Below are 21,079 nucleotides of genomic sequence, written 5' to 3' on the forward strand. Positions count from 1 at the left end.
TACAGTGCTAGAAGCACTAGCCTGGAGCCAGGAATAATCAATCAAATGCCCTATAACACAACCAGATAAAAATACCTCTTTGGTTGTGTGGGCTGTGCAGTGCAGTCAGCAAATTGGAGAAAAACTTAAGGAAGGAACATTTCCAGGAGGCACATGAAAAGATCTTTGAAGTTCAGATAGGACTAATGGATCAACTGAACCATGAATAAAGGAACCCACACTGCTAATGTTGCTGCACACTGCTGAGATCAACACTCTTCTCAATGATCTCTCAGAGTATGGGCATGGGAGCACTTTGAAGCTCAAAGACTGCTCTGACTATTTACCTGTGCAGAGCCACTTTCATGCTCCTTTTCCCCACTCCCTTAACATTTCAGATTCCTTTGCACTGAAGGAGTTTGAACTCAAGCAGCTGCCAAAGACTCTCTGAGCTGTGATCTCCAGCATATCAGTGCTGGGTGCAGGTGCTCAAGAGGCTGAGCTGTGCTGCAGGGGAAGTGAAGGGGGTGCACAGCCCCTCTCCCTGTTCTGGCTGAGAAACTGAAAAATTCTTACGGTGCTCTTCTAAATCTGAAAGTTCTAAACCCCTGGAAATGTTCCAGTTTGTAATTTGTCTACTCCACAAGCTCCCAGCTCAGTACCCAAGCCTTTCCACAAGAAAAAGAGCAACTGATCCTGCAGTTCCCTCTCCCTGAGATTCCCATGGCTCTTTCCAAAGATCTGCGTATGGCATACAAGCTCTCTGGCACAACACTGATAGCGAGGTGTCAGCACAGCTGAGGTGGGTTTGACTGGGGGTGACTTTGCCCTGACTGGTTCAGCTGCTCTATCTCACAGGCCCCAGAAGTCCCTGTACTCAGCCAGCACGTCACCTTCCCGAATCACACAGCTGTGAAACGCTGTGGACTCAGTGCAAGTGACAAATACCAGGGAGAGGAAAGTCACTTTGAGCGAGTAGGCAGATGTAACGTCCACAGAAAAGTCCTCCACACTTCACTGCCATTCAGATGTCACCTTGCAGCAGAGACTATGTGACCAAAGAATTATGTTCTGAACAGAAAGCCCTACTGAGATCTGGCGGTGTGTGATTTAACACTGCCTTACAGGACACCGGGCAAAGGCCCTGTCTGCAGCGTGGCACAACCCTGCACAAGCGCGTTCCAAAACTGGGATGCCATGGGTGAGAGTAGCTCCCGAACCCCCGCGGTGCCGGCCAAAGCTGTGGAGGAGAGTGACAGCCCCCTCTCTCTTACTGCTTAGTACCAACCTTTCAGGGTGGTAACTGACCGCTGCTCGTGTCGCTACTCCCGTTCCCTTCCCTTCCCGAAGGAAAATGAATGAACACGATGCCAGCCAGCGGGCCAGGGCCGCCTGACGCTGTGGGAAGGGGAACTCTGTAAGCCCTGTGCCAGCTCCGGCCGTGCCTCCCTGCCCCGGCTCAGGTGGGCTCTCCTGGGGCCCCCCGGCACTCTCCAGCGCTCGCCCCGGAGGAGAGCGGCGCCCCGCGGTCCCCCCGCGGCACAGACCCCGCTCCCTCCGCCCCCGCCCCGCACGGCGGCCGGCGGGGCCCGGGGGAGGGCAGGAGGAGGGAGGAGGGCACCTCCCGCCCGCCGCGGCTCGGCCCCCGCGGGGCGGCTCCGGGCGGTCGGCGGCAGAGCCGCGGCAGCTCCCCGCAGCGCGGGCCGGGTCGGGATGGGGCTGGAGCTGTACCTGGACCTGCTCTCGCAGCCCTGCCGCTCCATCTACATCTTCGCCCGGAGCAACAACATCCCCTTCGAGTTCAAGCACGTGGAGCTGTTCAAAGGTGGGACGGGCGCTGCCCCGAGGCGGCGGGGCCGGGGCGGGCGCGGCCCGGCGGGGCGCGGGCTCAGCGCCTCTCTTGGCTCTTGGCAGACTCGGTGCTGGGGAAGAAGCCGGCGGCGGGGAGCGGCGCGGAGCAGCCCCGCGCAGGTGAGGGCAGGGACGGGACGGGAGGGTCCCCACAGGCCGGGCGGGAGGGAGCGGACGGGCCCGCAAGCCCCGGCGCTGTAACGCGATCCCCGGGCGGGGGCCGCGCTGAGCCCCGGCCGGGCTTTGCTCTGGCGGAGCCCGCGGGAACGCCTCGGCCTCCCGGCACGGGAGCTGCAGCGCGTCCCCGAGCCCGGCGGGAGCGAAGGACGAGCTCCCGATCACCCGCGGGATGCTGAATCCCTGCGCTGCCCAGGGGCGCTGAACGCCGCGTTTTGACCGTGCGGCTCCAGCCCCTCAGAGCAGCCTCGTCGCTCTGCTGCATCTATTTTTGTGGCTCTCCGAGGAATGTTCCTCTAGCCCGTTCTAGCAAATTAGTCACACTGACAGCCGAGGAGTGCTCTGGGAATGCTGTACTTTGCGGCAACATTGTTCAGGCTCCTCCAGCTGTATGACTGTTGCCCAGTTAAATGTTGCATTTTCCTATAAATTGTTACTTTTGTGCCTAAGACAAAGCACGTTACTTCGAAACCCTTGGTTGAGGATTAGATGATTAGGCAGGTATGTGATTGGTAAATAGAGTGGGATTTCCACACTTCTCTTTCCATAAAATCTTCTCCACTTGATTGGCAAATAGAGTGGGATTTCCCCCCTTCTCTTTCCATAAAATCTTCTCCACCGCTCTTTTCACCCACCAATAAACCTCCTTCTCTGCACTATGACTTAGGCTTGGGATTCCCTCATGTGGGCAGCCTGCCCTGCTTTTTGACTGTCGTACTCTGCTGGTTAAAGTTACACCTCAAAGCCCAACAATACACACTGTGTATCTACATCTATATATCTATACCTCCATCCATCCTTGGGAGTCATCAAGAACTGATTACCCCAAATACAACTGATTTTAAACAGAACTGCAAGTCAAGCCGACATCACAGCAATGATAAAGATGGACCACCCAATACCAGTAGACAAAAAGGCTGGCTCTCCTGGCTGGAAGAGAGGCACAAGCTTAAGTTCTGCTACACTGCAAATACAGATATTGGTCTCTATTTTCATGCAATAAGCAGTGGGTCCCAATGAAGCAGCCTGGAGTTAGTGTTTGCACCAAGGCATTTACCAGTTCACAGCTCAGTCAGAGTGTCAGCACAGATCTTTTATGTCTATTTGCAAACCAAAGTAGCTGATTCCATCCCCAGGCTGTGTCACAGGCACTGCCCTACTGTCCAACCTGCTGTAATGACATGGTAGCACCGTCAGGGAACAAATATGCTCAGTATTCCTGCTAGAACTGCTGTATGATGAAAGCTCTCTGAAATCTGATTCAGGCTGCCCTCACCCACTGCTTACTTCTCATGTCCTTGTTTCTTAGTTCCCTGCTGCCCTGGATAATAAACACAGACAGCAGGACAACCAAACAGCTGGGTCTGACGAGGGACTGCTCGTTAGCTGTAAGCTTTGCTGACTGGCAGCTCTCTACTGCGTTTCCAAAGACCAGGCGAACACTAGAGATCTCACCAGAGCTGGGTGTGTGGTGACCACGCCTTTGGGGCCATTCTAAAAGCACAAAACAAAGCATCTTCCCTGAGCAATTCCTTGCATTACAAACATTTGCCTCGCAGTTTCTGTGGTACAGATCATGGGGGTGAGACATCCTGTACTTTGCCCACTTTTGCACATTTTTATTTTTATACTAAATTTTCTCAGTTATTAAGCTTAACTTGAGGTTTCTGACAGGCCGTTATTTTCAAGAAGCCCTACCTAGGGTTTCCTACCTCTCTTGACAGTATTGTCTGGTTCTGCTGTGCAGATGGAACCTCTCACCCAGCTAAGCTGGGTATATCCACAGCAGGCAGCCAGAGACTTTTCCTAATGAAAGGGAAAATGTGAGTTTGAATCTCCTCAAATAGCAGAGGAGTGTCAACTTTAGTCCCTGATGAAGCTCCTTACACTGGAATTAAAAAAAAAAAAAACACTTCTCAAAGAAGAAACAAGGTAGAGGCTGGTCAGCTGGAAAGGAGAACAAGTGGTAATGTATGCTCTGCTTGATTTAACTCATTATGTGAAATCGATATAAAGGAAAGCAGTAATGCAGCAACTGCCTTCTCCCAGCCCTTCCCAAACCAGCTGCAAATAAGCTTGTTTGTCCAGAGGCTGGTTTTATTTCCTACTGCACATTTGTCCAGTAATGTAGACACTGCTACTGCTTCCTCAATGGGTACAAATAGTTCTTAGAGATGGAGGTCACTATAAGTTAATGATCCTTTTTCTTGTCTTTTTTTGAACAAAGGGAGTTTTGTACAAGACCTCCTGCTGGTCATGCTGATTTGATCAGTATTTGCACTTCAATTGTCATGTCTCCTCAGGAGAACTTAAAACAAGCAAAGCAAACAAATTCCTCACAGCTTTTCTTACTCAGGTGTTCCTGGGCTCTTGTGCAATTCCCTGGCATTTAGCTGCAGACTGTCAGGTCTGGTGCCAGCAGTGGGAAACTGAAAGCCTGATTAGATAGTCAGCTGTTAATTCCTCCAAGGGACTGTGGAGTTTAAATTCTTACAGAATGGTGTCTTCCTCCTGTGTTCTCCTGCTAGAAGTAGGTTGATGTGCAGAGCCAGGAGTAACAGAGTCAGGAGTAGTGCAGGGTTGAGTGTTTGAGCTTCCCTGCCCCTAGCCATTGTCCACTCTGCCAGTAAGTTCTGCAAGTATCCTGGTACCTGAGCCAAGCAAGAGAACTGCTGTTAGAAATACAAAAATATAAACTGCTCCATGCCACGTGGCCAGCCTGAGCCTGCTGCCTCTGCAGACAGCCCTTACTCTGACTCTGCCATTTCATCACCTTTCACTTGTGAGCTATGGCCCTATTGGGAAAACCTCACACAGTTCACTGACATCCAGCTGGCTGCAGGTATTTCATTTATCAGGCACTGGCAGATACACCTCTAACCTCAGATTTGTCTGTGTTCTTAGGGCCATCCAACAGTGAAGGTGCAGGCAAAGTCAGCCTCTTGAAGAAAGTACCAGCACTGAAGGATGGAGACTTCACCCTTGCAGAATGGTAAGAACTCAGTCCTTAGACTTCCTTGGGTACCAGCAGTCTGTGCTGCATTCAGAAGATGTCATTCCCATGGAATAATTAAAGATCACAGAATATATGAACACGCTGGTTATTTTTAATAGTATAACCTCATTTGATCTCTTTCCACTTTCTGTTTGAATTATCTTTCAGAATGTAAACAACTCAGCTGACTTAGCTTCTTCATCTCACCCTGAATGCACTTACCTCAAAATGGGATTATAAACATTTCTGGGAGATGTTTAAAGCTTATAAAAATCCCTTTCACCCTAGGAAAAGAAATCCCTTTTACTCTAGGAAAGAATTCTGTTTATCTGAATTAGTCATAAAGGCTGAGAGAACATCTACACAGATAAAATTTAGGCTTTACATTGAAAGATTAATATGGACACTGGTTAATGATGTCATAATACTGAAACAATTGAACTATAGCAGTATCAGTATGGCAGGGGTGTCTGCATTTTCTTCCATTTTGTCAGCACATTTTCTGTGGCTTTTTTTTTTTTGATAATAATAGCCTAAGTATTGTTGCAGATGACTAAGATATTTTTCCATCTGACTTCTGCCAGTTAGTGAAAGTATAAACATCTGGACAAATACAAAAAGATTCTTAGGTTTCCTTGCTGAGACTTCCACTGACTTCAGTGGAAGCTGCATGCTGGAGACAGACCTGATGAAAAGGCAGCAATAACCCATCAGAGAGTTTTATTTGGTACACAGGCACAGAAACAGCGCAGGTCTCAAAGAGATGGGTCAGAACAGGCAAGGAGCAAGTGGAAGTTCTCATCACTGATAGAGGATCATGGAGGTTTATTGTTTGTTTACCCCCAGTACCGTCCAGCAGCACTATAAAACAGTGATTTTCCAGCAGGTTACAGTTTTCCTGGAAGCTGAGGTGATTAAGGGCCACTGATGTCAACATGAATTAGATGCCTTTATATGGTCCCTAGACTCCGCTGGAAACCCTGATCTGAATGTTTTTTAGTGGAAGCAACAAGTTGAGAAGGAGCAGGAGAGGGAGCTTAGGCAAGAGCGCTCTGCACCGTAACTGCCTGACCCTTTCTTGTCTCCTGCTGGGTGAGCAGCACTGCCATCCTGCTGTACCTGAGCCGCAAGTACAACACTCCTGACCACTGGTACCCCTCCGACATCCAGCAGCGCGCCCGCGTCGATGAGTACCTGTCCTGGCACCACGCCAACATCCGGGCCAACGCTCCCAAAACCATGTGGATCAAGGTGAGGAGACTGGACGCAAGAACGTGAGTGAAGTGATGTTGCCCTGGGAGAGCAATGAGCATCTTAACAGCCCCAGTTCAGAGACTGTTGTGGTGAAACAACAAACCTGGGCCATTCCTAGCTGAAAGCAGCTGTTGGGGAGGGAGCTGTTCCAAACTGATCAACATCAGGATCTGGCAAAAGAAGATGTGGCCATTTTGGTTTTCCCTGAAAGAAGGACTGGTACAGAATGTCTCAAACCCAGCAGACTTTCATTGCCTGGATTTGTGAGCGAATATGTAACAGACTTAGTATTGCTTCCAAGGGCCTCCCCCTCCCTGCACAGCTGTGCAGAGTGTGCACATAGGCAGTTTGGCTTTGGTGAACATGTGCTTTGTTGCTGGCAGCAGAAAGACTTGCATTCTTCATACAAGTTACTGCAGCCTGCTGAGGGTGAAAATCCAGGAGTCTTCTGCTTCCAGCACACTTATGGGCTTCTCTGAAATAGGCTCAGCGACAGAGAGCAGAGAGACTCTGAGAGGCAGATTTTCTTCACTCAATGTAGTCAGACAAATTTACATTTAGGCAAAATCACCTGATTCATCCTGAGCCAGAAAATCATTTAGTATGAGATGATTTTGCTGGACACCTATTTCCAGCCAACCCACCAGACAGTTAATGCAACTGTCCCTAGAGAGACCTAGGCGCACGTGCAGTTCTGCAAGGACAGCTGGTATGGAATTTCAGATGAAATCGGGATTGCTAGTAAACAGGTAAGAACTTCACTCCTCCCTTGTAAAGTTTGCCCTTGTTTGTGCCTAACAAAGCATATCAGGACTCATTTATCTTCTTGAATTTACTGGTATTTGATTTTTATGGCTATGGAGTACAGAGAAGCAATTCAAATATGAGGCAAATTCATACAAGAAGCAGTTTCTTCCAGCCTCTGCAGCTGTCACTGCAGTGGCCAAGGGAAAGAAATCCCACTAATTGCTGCTGATGGTGATTAGATAGCCCAGATGCAGAAAAGGTCCTCAGAATAACTGTAAATATGGAAACATATAAAGCCACCTTGTAAGAGAAGCATATTAGCTAGAAATGGGAAAAGATAGACAGCTCTAAGATAAGGAAAAGGAAGAAGATGCTGTTTCAAGTAATTTTATCCAAAGATCCATCATGCATTATTGGAACAACTTAGGGAAGAGAACTGGCCACGAATTTTCTGATGAAATGGATTCCACATGTATTTGGCCAAAATCCTGGCTTGGATTGAGCAATCCCAACTTGAATGTTGAATATACTAGCAGTAAGTAGAAATTCAGTTCACTCTCACCGATTGAAGTTTGTGTTTATAATTTTGATTCTCTAAACAAACTGTACTTCTTTAGCTGTGGAAGGTGAAGGCAGCACAGCTGTGAACCCCTGGGGGCTCCAGTGGTGCATATACCTCTGTGACTGGTGAAAGTGTTATAGAAAGGCAACTACCCCCTGTGCCAGCAAGTCTGTGCAGACACAAGGACTGCACTTCTGTGATTGCTCCACAAAAATTTCTAGTGGTTTAAAGAGTGATGCTTTAAGCCACTGAAATGTTTGTGTAAAAATGGTGTTGACCACTTCCAGCCTTGCTGGCTGCTGTCACACAGAGGAAGCCATTTCTGTCTCTCCAGCCAGTGTCGATGCATTCTAGTTCTCCCGATGCTCCTGCCACAGGCAGCACCATTCCCTCCTCTCCATCACCCTGCAGGACAGGCAGCTGCCTGCAGCACCCAGTTCCACAGCAGGGTGGCTGGCAGGGGTGGCTGCTGGGCAGCTGCTGGTGACACAGAGCAGAGGGGGCTGTGGCAGAGATTTGTCTTCCCTGGAGCTGTCGCCCATTTTTCTTTTGTAGCCCAACAGGGTGGAGGGAGAGGGCACAGCTGCCAGGCACAAAATGAGGTGAGGATCCTTGATTTTGTTCCTCACATTGCTGCTGATTATCTGGAGGTCACTGCTGTGGCAGGTCACACCTAGGTCTGCTGGTGTGCCCTTTCCAGGAGCTCTGTGGAGCTGCCACAGCACATGAAGCTCTGCCATCCCCTTCTGTGGCTTTACTGCAGGGCACCGATGATCATGGGGTGTAACTTCAATTAAGAGAAGATGATCATGTGCTATGTCCCTTCTCTCCTCAGGTGTTGATTCCCCTCTTCACAGGGCAGCCTCTGCCCTCAGAGAAGCTCCAGGAGGTTATGGAGGGGCTCTCCACTTCCCTGAAGCAATTTGAGGAGAGGTTTCTGCAGGACAAGGCTTTTATCATTGGGAGTGAGATCTCCCTGGCAGATCTTGTGGCCATTGTGGAACTGATGCAGGTGAGTGCTTGGAGCGTGGTGAGGAAGCCTCAGCACAAGGAAAGCAGACACTGCTGATCAGAGAGGGGCAGCACATGGCAACTCCTCACTAGGAGGAGAATGAGGGCATATTTCAGCAGAACTGGCCTAAGACAATGGGGAGAGTGTGAGAGTGGGTTCAGAACAGCAATGAAAATCAAAAAAAATTAGCTGGCTGCAACAGATATCTTTTGTTTCTCATCTGTAGTAATAACCTTTTTGTCATTTTTTATCATGACTTTCTTTTTAACCTCCAGAGAAGGAGGTAATACATATAAATGAGAAGCAATAGCAGACAGGTCTGATGAAATGAGACAACCATATACGAATATTTCTATCATTCAAGAATATAATACTTGCCCATGCCATGTCTGGAAGATGAAATAATTAATCTCAGAGGCAATAAAATTAAGTTTGTTACCAACTGATCTTTGCCTGCCAGGCCACCAGGGCCTGGATCCTGCAGCCCAGCAGTGATTTCTTTCTCCAAGGGACTGAAAACCAGCAGTTCTGCTTCTCTACAGTGTTCCAGAGAGTGGCACATGCAGAAAGCAGGAGGGGGGTAGATTATGTTAGTTGGGACACTGGTTCAGTTAAACACAGGTTGTGCTGGGTGTTGCTGTGTAATCCAGCGCTCTCTACTGCAAACTGGGCAGTGGTCCCTGGAAGTGCCAGCCAACATCTTCAGTGTCATGGCTGAAAACCACTCACAGAATGTGATCATCTGTGCTCTAAACAGCTATTCCAGCACCCAGGATCTGAGTTGTAAATGCCCTTTAAAATACAGGTTAGCTTTTGTGTCCCCCAGACGGGTACACTGACCAGAGATTTCCCTCCTTCCTACTGCTCCTCCATGAGCTCTTCCTTTTTTTCCCCTTTACCTGCAAGTATCCTCTCAGTGCCTGTTGTCCCAGTTAAGCAGTGACTGCCCCAAGCCTCACTGTTGCTCTCTCCCCTTTCTGCAGCCCGTTGGAGTTGGTTGTGACATCTTTGAAGACAGACCCAGGCTGAGGGAGTGGCGCAGGCGGGTGGAGGATGCTGTGGGGAAGGAGCTTTTTTTCCAAGCCCATGAGATGATCCTCAATATCAAAGAACTGAGCAATATTCAAATTGATCCACAGCTGAAAGAGCAACTGGCACCTGTGCTGATGAAGATGTTGAAATGAATTAACCTATCTTGGTATTTTTCCTGTCTTTTTTTTTTCTTTTTAACTTCTTCTCTGACATCCAGTTCTCCATGTAACTGGAAAGAGCACTGTAATTCTAACACAGAAATTGCAGAGTGGGCCAGGTTTTTCTTGTATCTTTGGGGGTGGAAGCTGGGGAATGTTTAAGACCTAAAACATTAAATTTATACAGAAGGCTGAGGCCCTACAGGTCACTTAATGTGCATCTGGATTTTATTTCAGTGTCAGTCTTCTCAGAGATGGTAGAGACAAGAATGGTATTTCCTGACAGAATCCAAGCCAGCCTACAAACTGGGAACGTTAAAGAACTGAATAGGGTGAGGATCATTGCTTCCAGTTTTAACATTTGTACTGCTAAGAGTGCCTGATCCTCATCTTCCCAGCATGTGTCTGCACAGACAAGTAGAGCACAAAGGTACTTCACAAAAGTGGGAAAAAAGAAAAATGTAAAGGTTTCTTATTATTGAGGCATCTTGCTTGGCTGTCCATGTACATTCCACATTTCTTTTTCCCTTGAAATTCCTTTGAGAAATTTCTTTGTATTTGTCTACAACAGTGAATCTTTATAATTCTTCAGTTCAGTTGCTGCTTTGGGTTTCTGAAAGCCTGGCTTGTGTTGGTGCTGTCTACCAGTACATGTGTGGCAGCAGCTGTTCTTGGAGATTCACGCTGCTGGTGGCCACAGCCTTAGAATAACTGCCTACCTAAAACCCCATGTTGATATGAGACAGGGAGTACCCCGAAAGAGTGCCTTCACAGTGTTTTCATGAGAGACAGTGTAACAGTACACAAACTGGGGTTTTTCTATGGTAATACTGTAATAGCACATTTCTCCTAGGAAATGCAGAGAGGGAATAAATGCAGACATGCTCTTCTGAGACTGTTTTGGATGGAAGTTCACCAAGTAAGTCACCCAGAGCAGCTGAAGTAATAAGGGAGGTTTTGTGGCATTGAGCAACACATGTATCACAATAAAAGGGCAAAGAGTTGTTTTGGAGCTTTCGGGCTCTTTTTCTTGGCTGTTTCTGCTCAAACACAAAATCTTTTTGTATTGCAGCACAATTTATGAGATAAAACGGAGCAAATCCAACCATTTCCAGTTTCTTCAGTTGAAAATAACAAATTGTAAAGAATGCAGAAATTGGTGGAATATATATCTGTATATTTCCATTCATAAGTAGTTGTTGCCCTTACCCTAAAATCCTTGCCAAAAAATTCTTCCTGTAAAGACTAAAACAAAATGAGAAATGGAATTCAGGAATTGCTTCTTTCACTAATCAAATAACTGGTTTTTTTTCCTCTAGTGGTACCATGTTTTGGCTAGTGACATTTTTTGCTGGCAAGTTCTAAAAAACGTGTTGTTTTCTCATGGTGTTTTTCACCAAGGTTTCAGTTCTAGATACTACTCTGTCCTAGAAATCTTTGCCCAGCCTTCTTCCTGGCTGTTTTTTGCACATGACTCTTTGTGCCAGTATTGTCCTCACTAGCAGCAGAGAAGGCCAAGCAATTCCCTAAACAAAAAAACAAAAAAAAAGAAAAGAGCAATTTCATCAGTTTTCATTAGCGTTGTCTAGAAGTGTAGAAAACCAAGATGTCACATTGCACAACGCAAATTTTCCCAACAGTTTTGTGCCTTAAATGATGACCTTTTATATCTAGTTAATAACTCTTTGTTGTAAATGAGCTCATGGAACCTCACTGGACAGTATCTCAGCTCCTGAGAAGCCTCTGATCTCTAGTTTAGACACCTGTGATCTGTAGATTAGACTGTCCCTGTGAGCCAGCGAGCTGAGGTCACTTACCAGCTTGAGAGTTCAAAGTCCTGATTGCTCAAAGTCCTTGTAATTAATACACGTTGGATAAAGCAGTAAATCTCTCTGCTTGCTTTTTAATTTCTTGTCGTGTTGGTTGTTCAGAGAAATTACCGCATTTCCATTCTCAGCCCTCCCAGCACAGAGGTCTCTGTTGTAGTGATCTGAAATGTTTTTCCACTGGTGGTAAGGGCCATCACAAAACTCATTTTACCCATCCGTCAGTGAGATGTGATGGTTTTGGTTATAGAAAAGCAAGGCAACCCCAACGCTCAAGGAGAAATGATGCATCTGACTCCATCTTATCAGAAGGCTAATTCATTAGTTTATTATACTATATTATTCTATTCTATATTACTCTATATTACATTACATCTAAACTGGATCTGCCAAGCACTCAACTGCACTCATCTCGTGGCTGCCGACTGTCCTCACACACACACACGCTTGGCCCCGACAGGCCAAGGAAACAAAACATCACTTTGGGTGAACAATCTCCACATTACATTGTACTTTTGCACAAACACGGGTGCAGCAAATGAGATAAGAATTGGTTTTCCTTTCTCTAAGACTCAGAGAATGTGAATCTCAGAAATATTCTTGGGGAGTTGTGCCTAGCTTTTCTCTGTGAGGAGAAATGTGGCTGCATTTGGTCCCACCAGGCACACCCCAGCAATGCCCACGGTGCGTGCCAAAGGCTGCTCCAGCCGGTGCGGCTGAGCTGAAGCGGACTAACCCGGGGCCGCTCGGGGCTCGGGGCAGCGGCGGGGCCGCACGGGGCGAGGGGCAGCGGCGGGGCCGGCTCGGGGCTCGGGGCAGCGGCAGGGCCGGCTCGGGGCTCGGGGCAGCGGCGGGGCCGCTCGGGGCGAGGGGCAGCGGCGGGGCCGGCTCGGGGCGAGGGGCAGCGGCGGGGCCGGCGAGGGGCTCGGGGCAGCGGCGGGGCCGCTCGGGGCTCGGGGCAGCGGCGGGGCCGGCTCGGGGCGAGGGGCAGCGGCGGGGCCGCTCGGCGCTCCCGGGGCTGGGCCCGCCCCCGCCGCGGCTCCGCTCCTGGGCGGCTCCGGGGGCCGGCCGGGCAGAGGCGGTGCAGGCCGCGGGGCAGCAGCAGCAGCGCCATGCCGTTCCTGGAGCTGGACACCAGCCTGCCGGCCGAGCGGCTGCCGCCGGGGCTGGCGCAGACCCTGTGCGCCGCCGCCGCCGACATCCTGGGCAAACCGGCCGAGGTGAGCGGGGCCGGGCCGGCGGGGCGGGGCGGGGGGCGGCGGGGCTGACCCTGGCTGACCCTGGCTAACCGTGGCTGTGCCGGCAGCGGGTGAACGTGACGGTGCGGAGCGGGCTGCCCATGGTGCTGTCGGGCTCGGCCGAGCCCTGCGCCCAGCTGGCGGTCTCGTCCATCGGCGTGGTGGGCACGGCGGAGCAGAACAAGGCACACAGCGCCCGCTTCTTCGATGTCCTGACGGCGCAGCTGGGCCTGGGCCCCGATCGGTGAGTGCGGCCTGGCGGGGGCTCAGCCCGAGGGCGGCCAGAGCGTCCTCCCATCGGGCCCGCGGGTCTGCGTGGTCCATGGTCATGGAACACGACAAACAAGTGCCGAGGGGATGTGCGGAGCAGTGGAGATAGTGGCAGTTCCCGTGTACTCCAGGAGACTAAGCTGTGATACAGAGCCAAGACGAGACTGCAAACTCGACTAAGTGCTCGAGGATGCTGAATCCCAGACATGTGGTTTGGAGCCAGATAAAACCATAGACTGGTATGAACTTGTTGAACAGTCTGGGCATTAACTGTTCTCTGAAGATCAGTAGTTACAGTTGGTGAAACTGGTGCGAAACCCCACCGGGATTGGTAGAGCTTCACCCTGCCAGAGTGTCAGCCTGCCAAATGCTGGAACAAGGCTGTTCCTGAAGGTCAGACATGTCCATCTCTGCTTGTCTTAACCATCTCCCCAAAGGAGAGCGATAATAGTACTTCCCTGCCTCTTGGGTGCTGTCAGGATTAACCCCTGGCAAGATTATGCACTATGTGACTCCTAAAATGGACAAGTATCTCATTTAAAGTGTTGAAATACAGACTGCTTTTGTTTGTGTGGCTGAAGTCTGTTTGTACCCTGACCCATACACAGCTTATGTTTCCTTCTGTTAAATGAACACCCTGAAGTGTAAGACAGTCAGACCCTAGTGCAGATTTTCTACTATGTTGCAAACTGGGGAGCAATGTAAAATAATGTTTCCTGTCCACATTTTTCTCTTATACCCAAAAGGATTGTCATCCGCTTTTACCCACTGGAGCCCTGGCAGATTGGCAAGAACAGGACAGTCATGACATTCCTGTGATCCTTGGAGCAGCTGCTGGAACAAAGCCATCGTGAAGGCAACCCAGAGATGATCAGCTCTGTCTGTCTGCTTGTTTCCTCTTGTGATCAAATCTGTGTAGTTCGATCACTTTTGTCTTTGCATCCTGTACACACAAAGCTCAAGAGTGAGGCAATCAACTGATTTTACTGAAATAGTTCAAAGTCTTTGTCTCAAGCTCAGGCCTAGACAAAGCTGCTTGTAGCAGTAAAAAGTTTAATTCTAGAACATTTGGCTTTACTGAGGACCATAGAGGTTCTGAGGTTTATCTATTTTTTTCTCATAATTTGCAAGGCAGAAAAAATCCTTTTTTCTGTTTCTCTGTGGCAACAGAAGGGTCTCAGGCCAATGAAGATGACCTGGAAGTCAAATTCTTTTCTTTTTCAGGCTCCCCTAAAAGCCCTTTCTGGAAAGAGAGGTGATTATTGGGAGAGAAGTTTAGGCATTGAAGGCTCATGTCAGATCTTGTGCTCTGTGCTCTGCCCTTGCCACCTCCTGTGACTGCTCCTACAAAGTGTTGCTTGTTCACAAAGTTTCCAGGGCTCAATGTCTGTCTGCTGTTAGCAGTGGCTGGAAGAGAGAGTCACTTCTGAAGACCTGCACTGTGCCACCAGAAAATATTAAAATATTTTGAAGTTTCTGCTACTGCCATCTTTAATTCTTGTTATTCACTGTTTGCTCAGAGTCCTTTTCCTTGCTGTTATGGGGAGTTTTGGGATGATCGAGCATCTCACTGTGATCTGTGGCTGATGGATCTGGCTCAGTGTCCCTGCAGAGAAGTGTTTTGGGTTTTTAGGACCCATATACTCCCTCACTTCTTAACTAGAGTACACAGGGCATTTCATTATAACAAAAGCAGGGTACTTTTTGTGTACAATGTTGCCTCTGCCTTCTGCTGCTAATAAAATAATTTATCAGTTCCCTTTCACTTTTTGTGTACAATGTTGCCTCTGCCTTCTGCTGCTAATAAAATAATTTATCAGTTCCCTTTCACTTTGTGACTTGGTCAGGGGGAGGTCAGGGAGCCCAGCAGAGCTCAGGGCACATCCCTGGGGCATGGGGGTGCATGAGAACACAAGGCTAAAGGGGGCTTCTGTGCTCCTTCATCACTCTAAATGGAGTTTTATTTGTTTATGGCTTGAGGTATCTTCTGATTACCATTTAAAAGTTGTTTGTTCCCTATGCACCATAAATAACTTCTATGTTTGACAGATCTGACAGGAATACAATACCAATCCCAAATTTGTGTATCGGGCTGGGGGGCTACACCTTCTCTGATTAATAAACTGTCACAAAGCTTCTTTTGATGAGTGTCAGTTTGCTGGCTCACAGCACTGGGGGTCTGTAGGTCTTAGTGCTTGGAGACTGACACTGTGGCTGCCCAGGTCTCTCTGCTTTCTCAGGAGGTCTTTCAATCAAAAGTTGTTGAAACTCAGGCAAGGACCAGGTAGGTGACCTGAGTCTGTGAACCCTGACTCAGCAGTATGGGATTGCAGAGAAGGGGGTGCACAGCCCTGGCTTTGCACCAGCTTGAGGTGAATATTCCAAAATGCAGAAAATATTCTCACTTTAATTCTGATCTGCAGATGGTTCATTTCCTGGAGATCCTTCTGCCTCCTGAAGTAACAACCACAGACCCTTTCCAAAGCCTTTGTTTCCTTCAGAGAAAACTTGCTCAGCCCTGGGCCCCAGCTCTCTTGGTTTTGGGCCATGTTTGCCACCCTGGGGACTTCTGCAGGCTCTGTGCTTTCCTCACCCTTGGCTGCTCCCAGTGTGGGCTTGTGCCTGGGAACAACTTCCCCAGGATTGCAGAGTTGAGCAAGAAGATGTAAGAAAGTTCATGTTGATCTGAAGGAATGGCCTAATTTTTACTTCACTGATCTAATGTTGGAGTAGGTTTGACAGTATTTTGGGACTCTAACCCCCCTGCGAAGGGGTTATGCAGGCCCCTGGAACCCCCCCAGGCATGAGCACATCAACCAGAAGAGCAGGACACGTTTCTCACTCCTCAGATTGGAGAAAATCAGATACACCACCCTTATCTATGGCTCAGCAAGGACATCATAAAATCCCTTTCCCTTGCATGCAGATGGTTCCTGTTCCATGGGCTGGAGCCTGCCTGACATCTGGAGTTAGTAGCTCCCAGCTATGGTTGATCTTTTACTGTTGTAACTTCCCAGGCTCAGCCTCCTAAGGTTAACAAATATTTCTGCTCCCCAAAGTGCCTCTGTTGTCTGACAATGCTGTATAGGCGTATGTTCAAACTGAAAGGCAATGCCCTGATTTCGAACACTGAGTAACCATTTCCTAGCCCCAAACCTTTGGACTTTGGACAATCTTTCTGTGTATTTACACTAGAGAGGAGCAGTGAGGCCCTGAGGATGATGCAGGGCACCACGGACAGGAAAGTACTGCAGGGTTTGTAAGTTCCTCTGCAAACACAGCAGGGGGATGCTGCTGCTCACAGCAGCCCTGTGCTTGGTGTGTCACGGTGGAAAGAAGGGCATCAACACAAGGGGTACATCTGAGGTGAGCAGGGCTGCTGCTCATAGTGCCAAGTGGTGATTCAGTGCAGTGCTTGAGCACGAGCTTACCTTCATCAGTGTGTGTGATGTGTAGCAGCAGGAGTATTTAAACATGAGGTTCTGTCCCACAGCTGGGGCCTTGCCAGCCTGTCTGGGCTGTGCTGGGGTCTCTGTGGGGCTGCAGATGGCACATCTGCTCTTTGACACTCGCTGCTGCCTGACCACCTTACACCTGAGAAATAAAGTAATTTCCACACGGAGCTGTCTCAGTGCTGCTGGGCTCCACGTCCTCCAGATCCTAGGGACACAAAGTGTGTTCCCATCTCCAGCTGGTTCCATGGCAAGCTTTAGGGAAACTCAGTGGCCTTGGGCTGATTTCCAGCCCCCTGGGCAGGGGATCCACGCACATTCACACACCCCACACAAACTGCATCTGAAGCTCCTGGGGCAGAATAACATGTGACCTTCCAGTCACCTGTTGAGCAGTCTTTAGACCTCTTAATTTCTGACAGTGGAATCCAAATTTTGCTGATGGGCTGCAAAAAGAGGACGAGAAGGCCTTACTTTGTGAAGGAAAGCAGCTCTGCCCAGCATTGTTTGTGCAGTGTTAGGGTGTTGGAGGGCTGAAAAAGCAACCCTTTCTGCCCTTGCACCATTTCTCTGTGAAAAATCCCCAGGCAGATTCCGTTTGGAAGATCAGTTCCACATTTTGGAGTTGGGCTGCTGAAAGACAGTGACAGTACCTTTCCTTGGCAAGGAATGCTCGTGGTCCCAGCGTCAATGGGTCAGACAAGACTGTCCAGGGGCACAGAAACACCTTTCTGTCCTGACAGCTTTTGAGTGGGATCAATCCTTGGATGTATTAATTCTTGGAGGTGGTATCCAAATTTTGGTGGTGGATCCCTGAAAGGGCATGGTGACACTTTTCCATAGGAAAGAAAACAGCTGGCCCCAGTGTTTCAGGGGCAGAGCCAGGCTGCCCAGAGGAGGTGAAGGCCAGCAGCACTTTGCTGTCCTGGTACTTTTGGTGTTGGTGCAATCAGAGTCTTAAGCTGCGCCAGGGGACGCTTAGGTTGGATATTGGGAGCAATTTCTCCACAGAAAAACTGATTCAGACATTAGACCATGCTGCCTGTTAAAAATGGGACCAGCCTCCCGGTACTAAAAGTGATTTCAGCATTTATTATAATAAAAATAAAGGCCGAAAGCAAGGGGGCCCGGGGGCCGAGCAGGAGTGTTCCTGTCGAGGATGCTGCAGCGCCGGCGCTGGGGCTTCTCAGCAGCGATGGCCCCGATGTTCCAGGGGGAGTGGCACGCTTCTCTGGGTCAGATGCCCCTTTTTATCCTGTTTTCTGTCCCTTTGGATGGCTTCTGTTTGGATCCTTCACTTGCACGAAGGCTTAAGGCGCTTGAGTGGCCCGTGACAGTTCAGTCCAGGCTGGCTCGTTTCGCTTGGGGATGGTGCGCGTTACTTAGGTGTAATGCGGTACGGTGAGTACCGTATTTCTTATAACTACCCTTTAACCCCTTTTATCATAACCGAACTATAGTACATGCTGAACAACTACCGACTATTCTACAACAGCTCCTAACCTATTTGTAACACTGCCCAGGGAGGAGGTGGAGTCGTCACCCCTGGAAGTGTTTAAAGAAAGACTGGACGTGGTCGGGCTGGCACGGGGGTGTCGGTTCCCGGCCGGGATCCCGAGCCCGGAGCGCTCCCGGCCGAACCGAACCCGGAGCGTTCCCGGCCGGGATCCCGAGCCCGGAGCGCTCCCGGCCGAACCGAACCCGGAGCGTTCCCGGCCGGGATCCCGAGCCCGGGGCGATCCCGGCCAAACCGAGCCCAGGGCTCCGCCACCACTGAGGGCCCTCAGCCGCCGCTCCACGCTCCCGCCTCCCAGTGCGCGGCGCTGCCGTTGGCTGGCTGCGGCAGGGCGGCTCGGCCAATGCGGCGCTGCGTTGTTGGCGCCGCGGCTCCGGAGGCGGTTGCGGTGGAAACGGGCGGAGCGCGGCTCCCGGGGGAGCGGCGGGAGCCCGAGGGACCCGCGCCGGGAAACCGCGGCAGCGCCCCGGGAACCCCCCGGGAGCAGCGCCGGCATGCCGGGGGCGGCCCCGCGAGGTGAGTGTCCCGTCCGCCCGGCCCCGCGGAGGGGCAGCCGGCGCTCGGGCCCTGCCCGGTGAGGGGAGCGAGAGCCCGGCCGGGGCGGCCTCGCCCGCGCCCCTCCCTCCGCGGAGCCGCGGTCGGAGGCGAACGTGGGCTCCCGCCTCCCGCCGGCCCTGTGTGCCGCCCTCCGGGCCCGCGGCGTGAGAGCGTCCCTGGCCTCCGGGCAGAAAGTGATCGTGGTTCCGGCAGAGCGGCTTGTGCTCAAGCGAGGCGGATCTTTGCAATGTTAAAAAAAGAAACCCAGAACAAAAATCAGGTGTTATTTAAACGTGTACCTGCAACCTATGGAGCCCAAGTGCAGCAGGAACAACAAAAGCTGGGAGAGCCCGAGTCGCTCCCTTTGTTTCTTACTTAGAAGTTGAGAACACAAGTTCTGGGAGCAAGAGCTGACACTGGAAATATTTACTTAAATTTGAAACGACTAAAGTTAAAGGAGAGAAGGCTTTGAAGGCAAAAGGCTTGCTGCTTTTCAGGATGTGCACACCTGTTGTAGCTGCAGATTTATAGCTGAGACACTCTTGTATCTGAAAAAATTCAAACTGGTTTGTAGTACTTAATGTGAAAGAGGAATTATTTTTTGCCTGCTTGTCTCATGTAGCCGTGTTCCTCTGGAAGTGCTTGTAGTGACACACTCAGTTCCTAAGTGCTGTGGCACTGCTGTGACTCGCTCCACAGGCAGGGTGGTTTTGCAGCCATGTACAGTGCCTGGTTTAAACCAGAATGAAATAACACCCTGCAGAAGCTGTGTGGGGCAGCACCCTGCCCCTGTTTGCCAGCAGCACCTCAGTCCTGTTCTTTTCTGTGCCTGTGAACACCAGGCAGGAGAGATGCTAAGTGCTTGTTTCTAAGTTCCTGTGTGTTACAAGCCTCCAGTATAAATAATAAGTGGAACTGAAATTGTTTTCCCACGTTCTCCGCAGTTGCAGTTTCCCCAAGAGTCCAGCCTCGGATGTGAGGTCTTGGCTGTAGTCTCTGCTGTTGACTTCCTCTGCCACCTTGAGCAAGATTATTTGGATTCAGCAAAAGACTTGGATATATTACTGAATATAGGCATTTTTGTAAGTGGATTTAAACCCCATCAACTGAGACATGTAATTGATTTGGGATCATACAGACTGGCTTACTTTAATGTCGTGAGCATCTACACCCTGTCCAAATGTGTAACATTCAGTCTGTCTGAAAGAGGTGACCATTAGTGTGTGTGCATGTATTTTCTTCATGTGAAAGGTACACAAGGAGTCTGTCCTGAAGGAGATTTGAGGTTTTATTGATGTTTATCTGGTGACTTTAGAGAGAAAAATGCTTCCTTGCTGTGCAGTTGTCAGTCTGATTTAACTGCAAGCAGGGAGAGCCAGTGGTGCATGGGCCAGCAAATGCTCATTGCTGAATGAGTGAAATTCCTGTCAAGGCATTATTTTCTCTGCATGCAGAACTAATCATGATGATGTGTGAGTTAATTCAGCTTTTAGTTCAAAACTCCCACTGCTTCCTGCTGTGGTTAATTCTGGACTTACTCTTCTATTAATGTAGTCTCCCATACTAAAGACTGTTTTTAGCCTGTCTTGCATATGTCACCTTCTTGTTTGAATTGATGGGAAGGTTTTATCATACAGCAGTGCAGGTTTTCTATAAAAGCAGCACAGAGCTCTTTAATATATTTCTGCCTTTACTAACATGATGTTTCAAGCAGTTAATTGAATATAAATGATGGGCTTACTTATGAGGAAAAATTACTTACAGGTTATAAAGGTGTATTTACCCTTCAAACTTTTTATCAGTGGTTAAAAGGACTGGAAATATGAGTATCCTTTCTCAGAGTGAAGAAATGCTAGTTAGTAAAGTTCAGTTTCTTTTGTTTGCACCTTCTAGCAGATCTAAGTGTGTCTGCAGTAGCTGTAGCTTGTTTTTGCATTGGGGCTGGTCTGTAGAGGTTGGTCAGTGCACTCAGAACAACTGTGGGACAAGCACTGGTTCTGGTCTGCCAGGGGTGGAGGTAATGAAAATTACTCCTCCGTGGAATCATTGTTCCTCAGTTGTTGGGCTATCACTTGGCATGGGATGGTGGTTAAGTGGTTATTAAAGTATGTTTGTAAAGTATTCAGAGCTTGTCTTTTACTTCTGAATGTTTTCTTTGTGAACAGAATAAATCTAAAAAATGGATTCTATTCCTGTTTGCATTCCAGGCCTGTTTGTGGTAGACTCTTCCTTCTATTCCTGGAGAAAGACATTGTGAATAGCTGTGAACATGGTAAGGGTTTTTTGAGATGGGTTTTAATGTGTTTTGCTAGCAATGAAATTGAGAATTTTCCTCTTTCCTTGGGGCTAAAATAAATTGCCATAATGAGAACATTGGTTTTGGAGTGATTGTAGTTATTGGTAAATTTAAGAATTTGGAAAAAATCACTGTAATGCACGTGTCTATTCTAGGAAAGCTGTTGCTTGCAAGACA

General features: G+C 49.2%; 3 protein-coding genes across 5 annotated transcripts in view; all 3 read left to right on the top strand.

Moving 5' to 3' along the window:
• The first annotated feature begins 1,607 nt into the window (after nucleotides 1–1,607).
• On the top strand, nucleotides 1,608–10,779 carry LOC119707485 (glutathione S-transferase theta-1). The gene is made up of 6 exons (XM_038152540.1): nucleotides 1,608–1,804; nucleotides 1,894–1,950; nucleotides 4,912–4,999; nucleotides 6,103–6,253; nucleotides 8,401–8,577; nucleotides 9,561–10,779. The coding sequence occupies exons 1-6, from the start codon at nucleotides 1,693–1,695 to the stop codon at nucleotides 9,759–9,761; spliced, it is 786 nt and encodes a 261-aa protein (XP_038008468.1). The 5' UTR covers nucleotides 1,608–1,692; the 3' UTR covers nucleotides 9,762–10,779.
• Nucleotides 10,780–12,640: 1,861 nt separating this feature from the next.
• Nucleotides 12,641–14,861, top strand: LOC119707637 (D-dopachrome decarboxylase). Its single transcript, XM_038152894.1, has 3 exons — nucleotides 12,641–12,813; nucleotides 12,900–13,075; nucleotides 13,848–14,861. Exons 1-3 carry the CDS (start codon nucleotides 12,706–12,708, stop codon nucleotides 13,918–13,920), a joined length of 357 nt encoding a protein of 118 aa, XP_038008822.1. The 5' UTR covers nucleotides 12,641–12,705; the 3' UTR covers nucleotides 13,921–14,861.
• A 3,577-nt stretch (nucleotides 14,862–18,438) lies between these two features.
• CABIN1 (calcineurin binding protein 1) overlaps nucleotides 18,439–21,079 on the top strand; it is a 110,566-nt gene continuing 107,925 nt past the window's right edge. For all 3 annotated transcript variants that reach the window (XM_038151935.1, XM_038151937.1, XM_038151936.1), the window contains exons 1-3: nucleotides 18,439–18,585; nucleotides 19,551–19,688; nucleotides 20,814–20,878. In XM_038151935.1, the coding sequence (XP_038007863.1) occupies nucleotides 20,876–20,878 (3 nt within the window). In that variant the 5' untranslated portion in view covers nucleotides 18,439–18,585; nucleotides 19,551–19,688; nucleotides 20,814–20,875. The remainder of the gene's footprint in view (nucleotides 18,586–19,550; nucleotides 19,689–20,813; nucleotides 20,879–21,079) is intronic.

This window comes from Motacilla alba, chromosome 15 (assembly GCF_015832195.1).
Source record: "Motacilla alba alba isolate MOTALB_02 chromosome 15, Motacilla_alba_V1.0_pri, whole genome shotgun sequence".
Lineage (NCBI taxonomy): Eukaryota > Metazoa > Chordata > Aves > Passeriformes > Motacillidae > Motacilla > Motacilla alba.

Coding starts and splice junctions, on each gene's coding strand:
- LOC119707485 (XM_038152540.1), top strand. CDS start 1,693: ATGGGGCTGGAGCTGTACCTGGACCTGCTCTCGCAGCCCTGCCGCTCC. Junction 1,951..4,911: donor CGCGGAGCAGCCCCGCGCAG/GTGAGGGCAGGG, acceptor CTGTGTTCTTAG/GGCCATCCAACAGTGAAGGT. Junction 5,000..6,102: donor GACTTCACCCTTGCAGAATG/GTAAGAACTCAG, acceptor CTGGGTGAGCAG/CACTGCCATCCTGCTGTACC.
- LOC119707637 (XM_038152894.1), top strand. CDS start 12,706: ATGCCGTTCCTGGAGCTGGACACCAGCCTGCCGGCCGAGCGGCTGCCG. Junction 12,814..12,899: donor TCCTGGGCAAACCGGCCGAG/GTGAGCGGGGCC, acceptor CTGTGCCGGCAG/CGGGTGAACGTGACGGTGCG. Junction 13,076..13,847: donor CTGGGCCTGGGCCCCGATCG/GTGAGTGCGGCC, acceptor TATACCCAAAAG/GATTGTCATCCGCTTTTACC.